Source organism: Vicugna pacos, chromosome 10 (assembly GCF_048564905.1).
Source record: "Vicugna pacos chromosome 10, VicPac4, whole genome shotgun sequence".
In the NCBI taxonomy this organism is placed as follows: domain Eukaryota; kingdom Metazoa; phylum Chordata; class Mammalia; order Artiodactyla; family Camelidae; genus Vicugna; species Vicugna pacos.
In genome coordinates this window covers 5,258,376-5,277,441 of record NC_132996.1, presented here as the reverse complement: position 1 = coordinate 5,277,441, position 19,066 = coordinate 5,258,376, and the positions used below count along the sequence as shown (strand labels likewise).

The 19,066-nt window shown below is 34.8% G+C and overlaps 1 protein-coding gene across 4 annotated transcripts in view; it reads left to right on the top strand.

Annotated features, from left to right (window-relative positions):
- DYNC2H1 (dynein cytoplasmic 2 heavy chain 1) overlaps positions 1-19,066 on the top strand; it is a 265,953-nt gene that overhangs the window by 66,791 nt on the left and 180,096 nt on the right. For 3 of the 4 annotated variants that reach the window (XM_072968892.1, XM_072968891.1, XM_072968894.1), the window contains exons 39-50: positions 342-549; positions 1,113-1,242; positions 4,023-4,178; positions 5,653-5,912; positions 6,731-6,977; positions 7,912-8,063; positions 9,059-9,203; positions 10,560-10,662; positions 11,228-11,395; positions 14,856-14,986; positions 16,237-16,485; positions 17,145-17,253. In XM_072968892.1, the coding sequence (XP_072824993.1) occupies positions 342-549; positions 1,113-1,242; positions 4,023-4,178; positions 5,653-5,912; positions 6,731-6,977; positions 7,912-8,063; positions 9,059-9,203; positions 10,560-10,662; positions 11,228-11,395; positions 14,856-14,986; positions 16,237-16,485; positions 17,145-17,253 (2,058 nt within the window). The remainder of the gene's footprint in view (positions 1-341; positions 550-1,112; positions 1,243-4,022; positions 4,179-5,652; positions 5,913-6,730; positions 6,978-7,911; positions 8,064-9,058; positions 9,204-10,559; positions 10,663-11,227; positions 11,396-14,855; positions 14,987-16,236; positions 16,486-17,144; positions 17,254-19,066) is intronic. The other variant, XM_072968893.1, reaches the window with a different exon arrangement.

Here is a 19,066-nt window from a genome sequence, read left to right as displayed (position 1 = left end):
GCGATGGGTATGAAAGTACCCAGGCCTTGTAACCCACGTTTTCTTTTAGTGAGATCCCAGTCCTGTACGTTCATAGGTAGAGCATTCTCACGTAGCGTAGAGCTGAGTCTTTGGCCAGCTACGCCAGGACTGCCTGTGGGTTCCCCAGCACAGTTCTGGTACACATTCACGTGAAAAATTTCAACTTGTTCAAATTTTTGTTCTTTATATTCAGCTTCAGAAATATAAAATAATACATATGGAAATTACTTCTAAAGAATAAGAGATAAATATTCTTTCTTTTTAATTAGTGTCACTTCATGTATTTTTATTTTCTCTCTACTTTTTTTGTTTGAAAACAGATGTCAGCTCATGGATAATCTGTGATGGTGATATTGACCCCGAGTGGATAGAATCTCTGAATTCTGTTCTGGATGATAATCGACTCCTCACTATGCCTAGTGGAGAAAGGATTCAGTTTGGCCCAAATGTTAACTTTGTATTTGAAACTCATGATTTAAGTTGTGCCTCGCCAGCCACAATATCCAGAATGGGAATGATCTTTCTTAGGTAAGAGCGTTTGCATACACTGTATTAGAATATTCTTCAATTATTATTTTGGTTTCACAGCTAAATGAAATAAATGATATATAAGTAATGTATAAATATGTTTTCCTCATTTTTTATTGACTTCTTATTGTTTGTTAGGTTTTACTTCATTCAAAGAGTTCCTGTTTATTGCAATTGAATGATTTCAGAAGTTTAGTCATATCAGTTAATCATTACTTTTGTTTACTTAAATGAGATAGCAAGTATTTAATTTGTTTTCCTCTTTTTTCTTTTACTTTTATTTAAATATTATGATTAAGTTCATAGAAGTAACACTACTACTTATGAGCTAGAGGCTAGTAATTTAAACCTAAGTGGAAATATTTAAATCACAGAATCTTAGATTCATAGAGTTTTAGACCTAACCTAGGTTTAATACGTCCTGTGGCTCAGTCTTTCATTTTGCAAGTTGGAAACCTCTTGACATGTATTAAATAATGTTTATTGGAGCAGAAATTTTTTTTGGAAATCAGTTCACAATTTCTCCCTAAATAATTTCTTACACGTTTGTTAATGTGTTTCAGTGATGAAGATACGGATCTTAATTCTCTGATAAAATCGTGGTTGAGGAATCAGCCTCCTAAACATAGGAATAATCTTGAAAACTGGATTGGAGATTATTTTGAAAAGGCTTTACAGTGGGTTCTAAAACAGGTAAGGTCATTATAATATTTCATAATTAATCATTTAGGTGAGAAGAAGAATAATCGAGTGTTGCTTACATTAGCTACCTGTTAGTAGAGCTTTGCAAGAGTGTAGGGGTGAAGTGAGGGGTAGATGTGTTCATTGTTGTCCCGCTGTATCCTTGGCATAACTTTATATGTTAGTCTTAATACACTTTAATTCTTCCACCCCCAGTATCTTGCACCGGTCACCTAAAAATCTTAAATGTTGAAATACCTTTCTAAGTTTTACTAGCAAAACCATCTTGCTCTCACTTTCACTATGTCAAAAATATCTGTATGTATATCATGCTAAAAACAATGCCAAGCTAATAGTAAAGTAGAAAAAGGGTGAGTTATTTGTAATATTATTAAAACATTTGTTTAATGTTTCATCCAAGAAAACTGTATTGAGTATCTATGTGCTAGAAGAGACTTTGAGAGGTGAACATTAACAGGACAGCCCCTAAGAAGGGTTTGTGCCATGGAGGAAAATGACATGTAAAAGGGTAATCACGATATAATGGGATGAAGAGAGCATTTGTCTTCTAGGAGAGTTTTAAAGAGATGACATTTAATTTTGAATTGGAAACATGAGTTGAACTTAGGTGTGCAAAGAAGACAATATTCATGTATTATACATGCTTTTTCAACATTTCTTGGTTTTCTTTTTATGCCACTGCTTTTATAAGAAAACATAAACATACACAGAATAGAAGAAACAAATAGCCTTGAGTTTTTTTTAAGGTATCTGAGTGTTAATCTGAGCTTGATTTAGAGGTCATTACTTCGGTGATCTCACTATAGTTTTCTCAGCCTTTTTTTTTTTCTGACTTGGTAGGGATGAACGATGGAGGAATAGGGATTTGTGAGGAAATGATGCAAATGAGGTAGGTTTCTTTGGAGACTTCAGGGAAAGAACCACTCTCAGCAGCCCTCAGTCTGAGTGAAAAAATATGCTTTGTGCTTCAACATCCAGTGTCTTTCAACTATATTACAATTGCTTACATTCAACTGTAAGCGCCTTGAGGGCAAGGACTAAGCCTGTTGTACTCCTAATTGTAACCCCAGAACCGTATGGTCGTAGCAGAGTAGTGAGTGAAAGAGTGTGTGAGCTTAGTTAAATACCTGATGCCTGTGTTGTGACACCTTTTCAGAAGGTATGTTGTTATTTCATTAATATAAACATACAGAGCCTAACAAGGCTCTTAACAAGGCTCTGCAATGCAGATACCTTGAGGTCATCTACTTGCAGGTGGTTAGTGTTAGAATGAGAAATATAACATCAGAATATATTGACTGGTAGGAGTTTGTGACTATAGTAGTGATGACAAGATAAGATTATTAAGCCACAGAGTGGATACCAAAGATTCAGTTAGAAAATAAACTGATCCTGTTCTGAGGTCAGGTCTCTGTTGTCGTTTGAAATTTTCTTAACGTCATGAGTGTTCCTTCCTTCTTTATTCTGTACTTTGTTCACTGTGTTCAGATTCTGTGAGATATGCCATGGTGAATACTCCAGTCAAATGCTGATTTTATGTATAACTAGGGCTTTGCTTTCTTATATTAATTTACCAATTTAGACAATCCAAAAGAAAATATGTAGGTTTCCTTTATGCGACCTTTAAAGTCTGGAGCTCTCATTATGGCCTAAGCAGCTGGATTTCTGCCCATCTCCCTTCTGCCCATCCTTCCTCCTATTTCTCCATTCTTTGAAAAGTATTTATTATACAGGCAGAGGGATTTAAAGTAAAATTGGATCATTTTATTCTTTTGCTTAAAGAAACTTTAAAGGCACTGAAAATGCAATTTGCCTTCCTTACCGTGGCCTGTACAATTCCACTGTTTTGGCCCTTGCCTACCTGTCTGACTTGGACCACTCTTCCTTTGCTTCCTCAGGCATAAACTACTTTCAATTCTGTAACTACACCAGTGCTTTACCACTGCTCATGCTGTGTTCTTGGTGACCAAGGAGATCTCATCCCTCACATGTTAGCTTCAATGCCACCCTTTTCTAAAGAGGCCTTGAGCCCTCAATCTGAGTTACCCTTTCTGAAAACATTCTTTTCTGCTGCTCTGTAGCTTCTACCACAGCTTGTTAACCATCTCCTCTACTAGACTGGACTTTCATTAGAACAAGTGGTGTGTCTAATTCACCTTTTTTAAAAAAAAATACCTAGCATTTCATACAGATCCTAATGCATCATTGGTTGTCAGTAAATACTTAATAGAATGAGAACTCTTTCCCTTTCTAACTTCCTGGCAGGTATGCAGGGCCCAGAGGCCCACAGATCAAAACCATCTACACCACCTGAGTCCGCAAGTTTCATTTTAAAATTCTGTATAGAGTAAAAGCTCCAAGTTATTTTTCATTTAAACCGCCTTTTACTAACCTTTCTTGTTCAGTGCCGTTAATCTAGCCTTTGCCTCTAACTTCTTTCTTTTCAGGAAGAAGAAATGAGGAACTGTTTTTAGACCAGTGCTTATTGATTTACCTTTTCTTTTATATTCTTCAAGTTTAGGAAGTAAACAGACTGTATCTATTTAAGGACTCCAGCCCTTTCAGCTAGAAATACACCATTGTGTTTTTATGATTACCTTTTGTTTTCAAAGTTTATATATATATAAGTTGAAATCTAAACTTTCTACAACTTGAGTAGAGGGATAAATTTAAAGATGATCCTTGAAAAGATGTGTAAACATCAATCTGTATGTTTCTAATTTACTGGTTAATATTTACCCTTTGTCTTTACCATGGATTTTGATCAACAGAATGACTATGTGGTAGAGACAAGTTTGGTTGGGACTGTGATGAATGGTTTGTCACATCTACATGGATGCAGAGATCACGATCAATTTATTATTAATCTCATAAGGGGGCTTGGTGGAAATCTGAACCTCAAGTCACGCCTGGAATTCACCAAAGAGGTAATGTCCATTTAAATGCCCTATATTTAGTCAACGTTTTTTGTTAATTTTCATTGACCCATGGTATAGAACTTTTTAATTTTGAAATTATGCATTTAATATGATAATAATGCATTTATATACAGATCTACTTCGAATTATGGTGAGGGGATTCATCCAGATAAACCCATCATAAGTCGGAAATACCCTACGTTGAAAATGCACGTACTACACCTAACCTATCAAACGTCATAGCTTAGCCTAGCCTAGCCTGCCTTAAACGTGCTCAGAACACTTACATCATCTGACAGTTCGGCAAAATCGTCTACCACAAAGCCCATTTTCTAATAAAGTGTTGAATATCATGGGATTATTGACTACTATACTGAAAATGAGAAACAGAGTGGTTGTAAGTGTATCAGTGTACCCTGGTGGTTGTGTGGCTGACTGCCAGCTGCAGTTTGTGGCCACTCTGCCGCTACCTGGCGTCACAGCAAGGTATTGGACCCGCATGTTGCCAGCCGGGAAAAGAGCAAGGCTCAGAATTCGAAGTATGGTTTTTATTGAACGCATATCACTTTCGCCCTATTGTAAACTCGAAAAATCATAAGCCGTTGTAAGTTGGGGACTATCTGTATATGTACATGCATACGTATATACTTTCTTTTTCCTTTGAACTAGTTTATGATATTTTATGTTATCAAAATTTTATAAAGTAGTGTTTTCATAGGCCAAAGTTTGGACCATATCTTTTTTGTTAGATATTTTTGAACCTACTTAGCTATATGAATAAATAAAATTATTTTATTCATTTTAACCTTAAAGTAACACTCTTTTAATCATTTGTTTAACCAGAAGAGTTTTAGCAGTTAGGAATGCTTGGCTGGAGTAATTGCTTCACCATTTATTGCCTTCTCTGTGCTGCTTTTCTTTCCGTGGCCATTCTGTTGCCTCTGTCGCCAGATGCTTCTCATTGTGACCACCCCACATCATGTTGCCTGCTGCTTTTAAGCAGACGTTCTCTTGCCAAAGTTTAGAGTAAAGGTGCTGAAGAATAGCATTAGGGGCTAGCTGCTGTATATCTGTGCAAGTCACAGTTTTCGGTGTTAGAAAGGAGAGTAGCTGTGGGCACAGTGGAATGGGCAGTACCAAGTGTAGTGGAAATGAAGGACCCAGGAGTCCTCTGTTGTGTAATTTGTGATTTAGTGTTCATACAAACTCAGTTAAAAAGTTGAATATATTTATACCGTGGTGTATATGCAAACTGGATTACTTATTTGCTTACATGATCATTTAGAGAACAGTATTTGAGATAGTGTGTTACTGTAATTATAAAAGATATTTAGTAAGTTTAATGCATGTGAACTTTGTTGAGAACGAGGATAATTCACTTCGGGACATTTACTTTAAAGAATTAAAATTTCACACACTCTGGAGTATATGAAAACCTGTCACACCTTTTTCCTCTTAAGGTTTTTTTTCCCCCCCCCTTAAGGTTTTTAAGTGGGCACGAGAATCTCCTCCAGACCCTCAGAAACCAATGGACACCTTTTATGACTCCAGTAGAGGACGATTAGCATCTTATGCGCTAAAGAAGCCAGAAAACTTGACTGCTGATGACTTCTGTAATGGCCAAGCTCTTCCAGTCATCCAGACTCCTGATATGCAGCGAGGTCTAGATTATTTCAAACCTTGGTTAAGTTCTGATACTAAACAGCCGTTTATTCTTGTAGGACCAGAAGGATGTGGCAAAGGGTAAGAGCAGAAAAATGGTGATTGAGGTGCATATTGTGAATATATGCTTCTCTCCTAGTTTAAAGTGATTTAACAACTTTTGTGACGTTTCTTTTGGTTAAAGTAGTATTTACATTATCATGAAGGAGTCTTTATTGTCACTACTTTTAAAAATTGTATGACTCTAGAGAAGAATATGTCCTTTTTTCTGTCAGGTTGTGTGTTTTTTAATGGAATCAGAGCAATCTGAGAAGATACTCTTTAAAAAAATCTGCATACAGGCACAATAAAACATCAAAACCTTAGATGTACTCACAAATACTATATGCTGTAGTTACAAAAAATGAATCTTGACGTTAGCTCTTTATTTAAAAAATAGCTTTTAATTCAGTGAAATTCAGCCTATTTTTAATGCCTACTGAATGTAGTTATTGGAACTAAAGGAGACATGGATTATTTTTTCATATTTCTAGAGTTTCATAATTAAACAATTCTGTAAAATTGTAGTAATTTTTCTTTAACTTGGAGAATATTTTAAAATCTTTCCTTCAACTGTGGAAAAAGTGTCTTTTATCAAACTAAATTATTTTTTTGAACCTTTTTTTGCCAAAAGAGTCACAAGAATGTCTTAAAATATGAATTAATTTTTTTCCTGGCCTAAAAATTAAAACGCTACCTTGATAATTACAGAAACCATGTCTATTTTTACTACTTCCCTCTTTAATAATATCATGCATAATTTAGAAACTGAAATATTTAAAAATAGAAATTTGGTATTGAATGTAGTAAGTATTCTGTTGGTTACATTTAAAAAGTCATATGTTTTACATCTGTCACAGGATGCTGCTCAGGTATGCCTTTTCCCAGCTCCGGTCCACGCAGATTGCTACAGTTCACTGTAGTGCACAAACTACTTCTCGACATCTCCTGCAGAAACTGAGCCAGACTTGCATGGTAATCAGTACGAATACTGGCCGAGTATATAGACCAAAAGATTGTGAGAGACTGGTTTTGTACTTAAAAGATATCAACCTACCCAAGCTTGATAAGTGGGGGACCAGTACTTTGGTAGCTTTCCTGCAGCAGGTGAGTCTTACCACTTGAAGTGTTTTGATCTAATTGGAAACTATTTAATTTCATTATTACAGATGAAGATCTATGGATAGAAATTATACTTATAGATAGAAATTTTACTTTCCTCCTTAGGGACAGTTCTGTCTCTCATGTGACTTGGAGATTAAACTCTTGAAGCGTCTCAGTCTTGTTCCAGGACTACTTGCCTTGATGTTCCTCCACTTAGAAGTTAGTGTTACACTGAGATGGCATATGACAGGATAAGTGAAAACAACCTTTACTGTACCCTGTTGACCTACCCTTTAGTCCTAAAAAAAGAGCAAAGCAGAAGCTGGGGATGGGGTTGGAGTTGGGGAAGTTTTTGCTTCATTTTTTTAGGTACGCATTCTTCCAAGAGCAGTTGGACCTAGTCATACCCCTTTCTGTCTGCTTTAGCCCATTCTCCCTCTTTCCCTTCTAAGTCTTAGAGACCAGAACTTCTCAATGTGGGTGGTTTTATTTCTTTATGTGATTTACATCATTTTAGAAATGCTAAATTCTAAATTAGAGTTTAATATACTTATATAGGTTCACATTTAGGTTCTATAACTGTAGAATATAATAAAATATTTATAGACAAAACTGAAAATATTTTCCTTCTATTTTTCCTGATTTCTTTCACTTTTTTTGTGATAATTGCTGGTGGATGTATACAATTATCTGAGTTTTACTGTTTCTTAGAGGAAAAAGCATTTTAAAAATGAAAATAATCCAGCTAATGTTAATTGAACAGAGTCTTGAACAGTATTATTTTTAATGATATAAGAATTTAAAATATATTTCAATCTTGAGTTCTGAGTTAGAGGATGACTGACTGCATATGGAAACAATTGAATTTTATGCAAAATATATCATGATTAGATAACCCTACCCATAAAACATTCAAAATACATTTATTTTTGGATAGGTACTGACATATCAAGGATTTTATGATGAAAATTTGGAATGGGTTGGTATAGAAAATATTCAAATTGTGGCTTCTATGTCAGCTGGAGGAAGACTGGGAAGACATAAACTTACTACCAGATTTACTTCTATTGTTCGTCTCTGTGCTGTAGAGTATGTATCTTAGTATTTAATTTTTTTAATTTAAGAAGACATAATATTTCATTTTATGAAAAATATCTGTTAATGATATTTTTTCAAAATGCAGAGTATAAAAATAGTCAAACTGAAGGTCTGATAATTTTTCCTGCCCTTCCCAAACCACAGGCAATAATTCAGGATGATGAAGGCTTTAATCAGTGCGTCTTATATATTAGAAGTAAAGCTGAACTGTTTTGTATCGTCTCTAAATGTCAGTGTCAGGAATCTGGCAGATTTTTGTATTTACATATGTCGTGGGTTACATAAAACAAAAATACTATCCGTGTCATGAAGATAACTGAAAAGAGAAGTTAAATCTGAACAAGGTAGAGTTAGGTCATTGGGTGGCCAATAACATTAATCGTAATACACTCATTCTTCTCCATGGTCCATACTTAGTATAGGGACTCAAATTTTATGGCACTGTGTCCTCTGTTATATTTCTCCTTACAAAATCTTGGTTTTATGCTTTCATGCTAAACTGCCCCGTCTATTAACATTCTTCCATTAGAAATGTTACAGCTACCAATTAAGCTATATTGAAGTAGATTTTGATTTGGGAGAAACAGGTCAATTTTATTTGTTGTATTCTACTTTCATAGTTCTGGAGTGGATTACTGCTCTTTGTACAGGCTCTGCTTAACTCAGCTTTTTCTTCAGCAAAATTTTCCTTTGTCCCTTTCTAAAAGTCAGTGATTTTTTAAACAATTATGTTTGTAAGTAATTTCTTTGGACTCTTCTGTTCAGACTCTTAGTACTTGACAACAGATAATTGGGAATCTAATTTAGTTAAAGTAAGAATAGGGACTATGAGCCTGGCTTTGGCCCTTCTGTAACCCTTGGAGGTATCCAGTTCTTACGGTTAGAAAACCACACAGTTTGAAAGCCCCTGCTATAACATAACATTAAAATAATAATTTAGAATATTAATTTATTTCAACTTCTTTCTTATATACTTTTTTGTTTAGTTACCCGGAAAGAGAGCAATTACAGACAATTTATGGAGCCTATTTGGAACCAGTTCTACATAAAAATCTGAAGGATCATTCTATTTGGGGTTCTTCATCAAAAATATACCTCTTAGCAGGATCCATGGTACAAGTGTACGAGCAGGTATATGTTCATTTATTTTGTCGTTTTCATGTCTGTTGATATCACTCCCAGAGGACTGCCTTTGCTCCTGATCTGTATTGTTCAGGCCACTTTTTCTATTGTTTATTATACTTTTCTACTAGAAAGTAAGCTCTGTGAGGGTGACATGTTCTGTGTGCTTTATTTACTGTTATATCTCCTGGCACAGTTTCTAATAGATACCCAATAAATAATGAATAAATCAGTGGGGTGCATGGTCGTTCTGCTTTGAGCTCAAATTTAGCATATTTATGATATGGCTCATCTTCTTTCCAAAACTAGATCTTCCTCCTGCCTTCTGTCAGTTTCTTTCTTCCATGCTTCAAACTGAGAGTAGTCTTGACATTTATTTCTTTCCTATAATCTGTGGGGAAATGTCTAAAATATTCTTCCTGAGTAAGGTTGGATGATACTTGAAAATAGACATTAAGGATGCAGAAGACATCTGTTGAGTACCTTCTCTTTCCAGTGCTAGTCCTAAGGATACAAACATGACTGGGTCTCCATTTCCTGAAAGTTCACAGTCTACTGAGGGACCTGGTCATGTAAACAAGTATGGCAGTAACTGTGTACAAGCTGCATGCATAGGATGGGAGAGGCAGTGAAGAACTTTGTTGTGCCTGGTAGTTGTTCAGAGGAGGTGAAATGTGATCTAAGTTTTGAGAAATGAAGAATTCATGAAGTGACTGGAGATGAAGGACGGTCTTCTTGGGTAAAGGGAGTAGCATGTGAAAGTTATGAAAGTGTTTGTGGAAGGTGCTTTTTATAGTATGGGAGTAGAAGTGGGGAAAGACAAAGCTATTTTTTTCCCTAAATTAATTCAAATGTTAAGTGATCCAGGCCAGAATAAGAGCAATGGATCTATCCACAGAGAGGAAGGGACAGGCTCTTTACTGATTATAGGTTGAGTTGTGGCACTTTGATTTGTTAAAAGTTCGGTGACTTCTTGAACATAAGATAGCTCTGTAGGTCCCACCGTTAGAAAATGGGTCTTACCTATTTCCATGAGCGCCTTGGAATTACAACTACCATTTTATAAAACATAGGTTAGCTTTCTTTGAATTTCTTTTTTTAGCAGGACTTTTTAACCTTTTATTTTATTTCCATGGATAATCTTTGGCAGTATGTTGATGTTTATAAACAACCCCTCTTAGATAATGTTTTTTAAATGCATAAAATATAATATACAAGAGAACTAAGGAAATCAGTTATATTGAAATACAGTTTCACACACTGGTAGAAATTGGAATTCCTGTGACTCTAAGGTGACTGAAAAATGTTTAGCATGATTGTATATTTAAGAAAGTAACAGATCATTTACTATATTTTCTTTTTCAGGTGCGGGCCAAATTTACAGTTGATGATTATAGTCACTATTTCTTTACTCCTTGCATCCTCACCAAGTGGGTCCTTGGCTTATTCAGATATGATTTAGAAGGAGGTGAGTTTTGCCTTTATGATTTCAAATCACTTACCTTTCTTTAGCATGTCCTTGTGTGTGTGTGTGTATTTATGCTGTATATTATATTTGTAATAGATACCTTAAATGAGTGTTATAATTATAGTATTAAAGTTATAACTAAAATAATGTTGATATTAAATTTAAATACTAACTTTAGACTTAAACATTAATGTTAAAATTATAATTTATATTATATTTCCCCTTCTAAACTATTTATGATTGTCACTATTAAAATTTGGTTTTGGGAAAAATGAAATCATTATTCTTTGTAGCCAAAGCATGTTTAATGTGCTTATGGGGATTGATATTTGTTTTGAATAACTAGAGATAATAGTGTTTAACATACCCTTTAAATAATCAAAAAGATTACCAACTTAACAAAATGAATTTTAACTCTTTCCCCCTTTTTTTTTCTATTTATCTGATGCCGAAATTATGGTATGTAGATTCTCATTCTCTATTTCTTTCTACTATTATGTTGAAACAGACCATTTTTAAATCATTTGAATTTTATTACAATTAAAGAAAATTTTGCCTTTTTTAGGATCCTCAAACCATCCACTAGATTACGTATTAGAAATTGTAGCATATGAAGCACAGCGCTTATTTCGTGACAAAATTGTTGGTGCAAAGGAACTTCATTTATTTGACAGCATTTTAACATCAGTGTTTCAAGGAGATTGGGGCTCAGACGTACTAGACAATATGGCAGGTAATATAGATGGAGTTCATGTAAACATATAAATGTTACGAGAACTTTAAAATTTTTTAATTAGCATGATTTCATATGTCTAAGCAAATCAAAACTTTGAGTAGTTTTAATGTTATTTTTATCATAAAGGGCTGCATTGTTTTTTTTGCTAGATTTCAACAATCATGTTTCAAAGAAAATATAATGACAATAACTGTTTTCTTGGAAACAGTAATTGTTAGACCATAGTTTTACATTTACATGATACAAAATTGTATTTCCTGAAGGATTTTTACTGAAGTTTTTAAATAGCCATACATGTATGACACTTAAAGATCATTGTAAAATTCCATATTTGATTATAATGAACTTTTTTTTTTGTCTTTTAAATGTACTGTTTTAATCCGAGAACCTAAAACACTGTCTGAGCAAATAGTAAGTGCTCAGAAAATATATTTGTTGAAAGATTGACTGACTGACCAAAGGAATGAACATTTCCATGTATTTTCAGAGGCTAAAATTGGTACCCTACCAAGAGACAAATTTGGGGTCTGCAGAAGGAAGATCTTTCTAATACAGAGATCCCCAACCCTGGGATGGGAGTCAGAGCCCCTGTCATTAAAGGAGGCTAGATGACTGGGATGCTAAGTGGAAGTTGCATTCAGACCTCTAACATTTTTTTCAGCTCCAATACTCTATGCTTTTTTTTTTTAAATTGAAATATAGTCAGCTTGCAATGTTGTGTTAATTTCTGCTGTCCATAATATTTCAGTCATACATAGAAATACATATATTCCTTTTCATATTCTTTTTCATTGATTGTGATGAACTTGAAAGTAATGGCCATTCTCATTCCTGTCACTACTCATAATGTCATTAGCATAGAACTTACATATCCTTTTTACCAGCTTCACCCATTGTTATGACAAGCAGAGCACCAGTAAAGGCAGCTATGGTGCATTTGCAACTATTACTGCATAAATAACCAATTTGCTTTGAGAGTGATGCATGTAATAAAATCATCATGGTGAAAGGCCTTTTTGATAGAAGAAAGACCATAATATGAAAAAATTTCCTCATAACACTGCTTTCAAGCTACAAAATGAGTTTTTATTCTATTCGCGTGTAGAGCTAGACTTAAAAAATTTCACCTAATACATTCTATATGTTGTATCTTTCTGTATTTTAGATGCTAGTCCTTTGTCAAATATGTTGTTAGCAAATATATTCTCCCACTCTGTGGCTTGTCTTTTCATCTTCTTAATAGGATCTTTCAGAGATAAAGGGTTTTAATTTTATAAAGCTCAATTTATTTTCTTTTTATTAATTTTTTTTTGGTGTCAAGTTTAAGGACTCCATCTAGTCCTAGATTTTGAAGATTTTCTCCTACATTTTTTCCCCCTAAAAGCTTTATAATTTTATGGTTTAAGTCAGTGGTCCATTCTGAGTTAGTTTCTGTATAAAGAGTGAGGCTGGGGTCAGGGTTCATTTCTTCGCCTGTGGTTGTCCACTTGCTCCAGCACCATTTGTTGAATAGGCTGTCTTTCTGCCTTGAATTGCTTTTGCACATTTGTCAAAAATTAGTTGTGTGGGTCTATTTCTGGGTTCCCAATTCTGTTCCATTGATGTATATGTCTGTTCTACCAATACCACACTGTCTTGATTTCTGTAGCTATATAGTAAGTTTTGAAATTCAATTGGCTTATCCTTCTTTATTTTTCCTTTTCAAAGTTGTTTTAGCTATTTCAATTCTTTTGTTTTTCCCTAAAAGTTTTAGAATAATCTTGTGTCTATAGAAACAATGTTGTTGAGATTTTGGTAGGAATTGTGGTAATTCTGTATATCGCTTTGGGGAGAACTGACCTCTTTATTATGTTTATTTCCAATCCATGAACATAATACATCTGGCCAATTTTTTAGATATTCTTTGCTTTCTTTCATCAGTGTTGTATGGTTTTCAGCATAAGTCCTATACACATTTTGTTAGATTAACATCTAAGAATTTAATTTTTTTGAGTAATGACAGAAAGTCAAACTGTATCTTAAAGGATGACTAATAGTAAGTGAAGAAGAGGGGAAAGGAAGAGGGGAAAAGGAAAAAGAATATGCAAGGAATCAAAACCTTTAGGAAGCTGGAGTATATAGTGGGGTGCTTGGGGAGATAGGAGAATCAGTTAGTCAGTGGAGCCAGATTGTAGCCAAGTTGCAAAGGGCCTTGAATAAGATAATTTTTTTTTAAGGCAGTGGAAAGCTCTATGTGATATTGGAGTGGGGTAGTGCAATCAGATTTTGTATTTGTGTTTGTTACTCTTGTAGCAGTGAGGCTATGTTTGAGGGGGCAGTGGCTTGTAGTATACAGGTAGGAGGCTGCTATAGCAGTCCGGGTGAGGAGGGAGACGTGAAGATAATGAGTTCACTTTTATACATGTGTTTGAATGTTTGCAAGCTTTTTGAGTATATTTTGGGAAGACACATAAAGCTTATCTGCTCTATGAGGGTAGGAATTATTTTTGCCTTATTCACTACTTATCCCTAACAGAAAGTACAATGTTTAAATATAAGTGTGTCATAGATACGTGTTTGATGAATGAATGCGTGAATTATATGTCTGTTAAGCAATTGGAAATGGGGGGCTAGACTAGAGCTTGCAAGACTTGCCTAGAACGGGATTTTGGTATATTTTTTAATAGCTGATAATTTAATCCACATGATAAGATTAAAGAATTCCAGGGGAGTGTTCAGAATTAAAGCATAACAGACTGAATTTTGATCCCAGTGAAAGTAGAAATATAAGGGATAAGCAGAAAACTGAAAAGGAATAGTGATTGTGGCTTGACGAGCTTGGTAACATAGATCCAAGGGAAAAGTTCCATTAAGGCGATGCAGGTGCTGCTCCCCAGTCATGCTGGGGTGATGACTACAGCGGAGATTTGAATTTGGTAATTAGGGCAGCATTGTTGTTCCCGAATAAGAGAATTAGTATACTGGTTTCTGCACGTAGAAGATACTGTAAGAAATATGAAGAAGAGGAGCATGAAATAGCTTGGGTCTAGGGAAGGTAGGGGCTGTTGCTGAGCTGAGCATGTGCCATGGAGGATACTGATAAGATTCGCAGAGGAACTGGGAGGGGAAGGTTTCAATAGAACGGGAAACATTTTCCTTGTATGGTAACAGTAACACTGCTCTAGATAAATATAAGGGAAGTTTGTAGGATTTTTATTTTCTAATTTAATTTTGGTTAATTTGTCTTTTATTTTAGAAGCTAGGGCTCTTGCTGGTATTAATAAATCTGTGTTCTTTTTCAAGGATAATTTTAAGATTGTTTCATTTATTTGCCGATTGAAAGTAATTAATCTTTGCTTTTATGGGGGTGTTCTTATTTGGACTAGTTAAGTTGAAAGCAATTTAGTGTGAAATGTATTTACTGATGGTCCCACTACAAATAACATATACAAAACAAAAATATCTTTTATTTCTACAGATAGTTTCTATGTTACCTGGGGAGCCAGACATAATTCAGGGACAAGGGCAGCCCCGGGACAGCCTTTGCCTCCACATGGGAAACCACTTGGAAAACTAAATTCTGCAGATCTGAAAGATGTTATTAAAAAGGTATGATACGAATCGTGAATTTTTACCTTTCTTTTTTTAAAAATCATGAATTTGAATTGCGATTTGATTAAAGCCATTAGAGCCTTTTTCAAAATGTTTATTGCAAGCTTTTTGAACACATGAAGTGAAAGATCACAGAATAGGCAAAGCTGGTTGCTGTCTTTTGGAATTTAGCTGAATGTGGCAAGTGTAGCTAGCTGCACGTGTACTTACACAGATAGGTGTAAAATTGCTAGGATGCACGGTGGGGGAAGATACCCGAGACTGGAACTGTGAAAAGGCTAAATATTAATTGGTAAATCATCCTAGAAAAATGGTGTTCAACTTTAGTGAGTATTAGAATCACTTTGAGAACCAGGAAATTTGCTGATTCATGGGTTCCATCCTGAGGAAGTCTGATTCAGTAGGTATGAATCCAAATATGAAAAATGTTAGGAAAAAATCAAAATTTCTAATAGGCTCCCAAGTGGTGATGCAGCTGGTTCACTGAAGTTTTGAGTAGCACTGTCCTAGAGAGTTATTTTTTTTTAACTTTGATTACAATAAAGAAGAAATGTTGCTTTAAAAATTAGTATTTATGTTGGAAATTAATGTGGATTTTATATCAAGAAAAGTTTTTCATGTTCTGGTTAACTGATTTATTTGCCTGGAATGGATACTGGCAAAGTTTGGGGGTGTTGCAAGTTGTTAAATGTGAAGTTTATTTGGTAAAATACTGAAGCCTAAAACAGAAACTGTCCTTTCTCTCTTCCTGCACCCCATCACATGGCTGCTGGTGGGGCGTACTGCCTGTGTGTGCGCTTTTGATTCCTTGCTGGGCAGTGCGTGAGAACGAGAGTTCACAAATTATTTTTATTCAGGCACTGCGTTTCAAGAGTTTGACTATTGTTTTATGGTCTCTGAGCACTGTCTTGTAACGAGTGGTCAAATTTGAGAGCTTTTGACGTCTTTGTAATTCACCCGTTACCTGACACTGCCTTTTTTTTTTAACTAGTTACATTTATGATGTTCAAAAGTGACTGATTACTGTGGGCCCTTCAACTTGTTTGACATCATATATGTGTTTCCTTACTAAGTGCCATAAGCCTGGGTTACTAGATGGTTAAGAGACAGTGTGAGATGACACGTCAGTACTCAACGCCTTTTCTAGAGTGCATGCAGAATATAATACCTTAATCTAGATAATGAACATTTTATTATGTAATTGGGACTTCTGTTCATTGTAAAGTATTCTTTATGATTTTTTAAAGGGTCTTATTCATTATGGACGAGATAACCAGAACTTAGATATTTTACTTTTCCAAGAAGTCCTGGAGTATATGTCTAGGATAGACAGAGTGCTGAGTTGTCCTGGCGGCTCGCTGCTGTTAGCGGGGCGCAGTGGTGTGGGTCGTCGGACCATCACTTCTTTAGTCAGCCATATGCATGGAGCAGTGCTGTTTTCGCCAAAGGTTTCCAGGGGATATGAACTGAAGCAGTTCAAAAATGATCTCAAACATGTGAGTCACAATCTTTTGTTCTAGTTGGTTTTAAATCATAATTAGTTATCACTCTAAAACTTAAGTTTTAAGTCTCTGATATAAAATATAGTCTTTATTTTAATTTTGATGATTATTTTCCCCATGATGACTAGAAAATAATTTTTATGTACAGATAGGAAAAAAATTCCTATTACGATTTTCAGTTCTAGGTACCCCAGATTATGGGATGTTATATGGAAAGGGAAGATAAACAAAAGGATGGAATTTAAATAGAATGTATGTGGTGGGGGGAGGGTATAGCTCAAGTGGGTAGAGTGCATGCTTAGCATGCACAAGGTCCGGGGTTCAATCCCCAGCACCTCCATTAAGTAAATAAATGAACCTAATTACCCTCGCCCAAATTAAAAAAAAACCTGGAAAACAAATAAAAATTAGAATGTATGTGGACATATGTAAAAATGATTGTCCAACTTTTTTAATGTCCTAACTATAAAATAATTAAAATTTCTGCCCAATGTTTGTTTATGGACTGGATTTGCTTTCCAACCTATATGGCTAAATTTTGATTACTTCAATATCAATCAATAAAAATAACTTGGATTACATACAGAATGAAACTTTTTTTAACTGTGCCAAAAATACTGCATGGGTGCCAAAACGTATGTCCTCTTGTGCAGGTGCTGCATCTTGCAGGTATCGAAGCACAGCAGGTGGTTTTACTGCTTGAGGATTACCAGTTTGTTCATCCGACATTTCTGGAGATGATCAATAGCCTTTTGTCTTCAGGCAAGTAATTAGTTATGATTTAAAGCTAATAAAAATAATAGTGTAAAAATTATACAAGTAAAATTGTTTTGCATAAAATGTTTCAGAAAGCATTTGGCATAGCTTTTATCACAGTGATGTGGGTTAAACATTAAACATGCCCAGAGCAGAAAAACTGAGGAACTTTGTTTTTATAAAAGCAAGAGATCATGGAATTCTATAAAAATGATTATTAATATTGAATATTGGTGAATATACTCAGAAGTTGGCCCTGTCATACACTTTTGGTAGGACTGTTATCTGTCATAACCTTTTGGGAAAGTTATCAGCCAGTACTTGTTTAAGACATGTGCCATACCCTTTGATATAGCAATTATATTGTCTGTAGGAATTTTAACTATAGAAATAAAAAAATTAGTGTGTAAGGAAATATGTAGTATATTTGCAATAAAATTTTTGATAGAACCTTACTGTCCATTATTAGAGGAATGGTTGAATAATTATGATATGGCCTTAAATATGGCTATAGATAAACAGATATGTTACAGATATAAGAGATCTTATATTTCTTGAATTGCCTCTGGAGCCACCTGACCTTGCTGGTCTTCTGGAGAGGATATCTGCAATTTCTTGTATTTCTTTCTTTTCTGAAGAATTTATGAAGTTTACTAGAATCTCCTTAAAATGAATAATCACTGTTAGTAGAATTGATATGAGGTAGCGTAGTTTTAAACTTGGACCAAGAGTATTTTATTACTTAAGTATAAAGCAAACCTTGTTAAAAAGTCAGTTTCAGCTATGAATTGTTCCATTGTGGAGACCTGAGGACAAATTTACATGCTGCTCACATTCCACTCAGCTTTTATTAAATATTTGGTTTGTAACTTGCTAGGTGGGCTCTGAGATAAAAGCCTTTTTTTCAGAATTTAACAGCTTTGGCTGAAGAAAACATTTTATTTGTAAAGTGAGGTATCTGTACTTTAATGCCCAGATGAGGAAGAAGTACACACTGGGACTCTGGTTAGACAAATGGAAGGTCAGTTTCTGTTAAAGGCAACGGTTTGTGACCTTTTTATATAAATAACCTCTCTTGATTTTTAAGGTACACATTCTTGCATATTGCTTAAATCGTCACTAGGTGGAGACCTTGTTCATTTTGGCTGAGATAAACTAGTAGGCCAGATATATAGGGATTTTGTTTTATTTTGTAAAAGCACACATCCAGATAAGCATTAACACAGTAACTGTTTTTACCTTAAGATAAACTGGTCTTCATAATGAAGATATAATGGCAAAAATCACAAATAGTTAAATCTTGGTAAAGTTAAGTTTTGCCGACATTGTTGGCAAAAAATGTGTTTGAAAAATACTTTCCGAAAAAGTACTTAATAGGCCTTTCTCTTTTTTATATTCCTAATTCTTATTCCCTTTAGTATATGGTATATAAATAGAGCTAGCTTCCTTTGCTACATTTAAGAGATCAAAAGCATTTTGGTATGGCTGAAATTTAAAGAAAGACATAGAACAAGTTTATGTGTGCATGTGTTTGAATATGTACACACTTGGTGGATGGGGGTGGTCTGGTACCTCTGAATTGAGCCTAAACAAAGGTAGGGATTCAGACTGTGAGGGGCCCTACATAATTGCAGTGCTTTTGATATGTAGCAAAAGAATTTTCACTTAGTCTTACAGTTTCTTCTGTGCTACAAATGTGTTGGCTTAACAAATATTCATTAAATACTGGATTTTTAGTGGTGAACAACACGTGGTTCAAGGCCCTCTTTCAAATTCTTGTAGTCTTAATCAACTTTGACTGACTTTCATCATCCTGTTG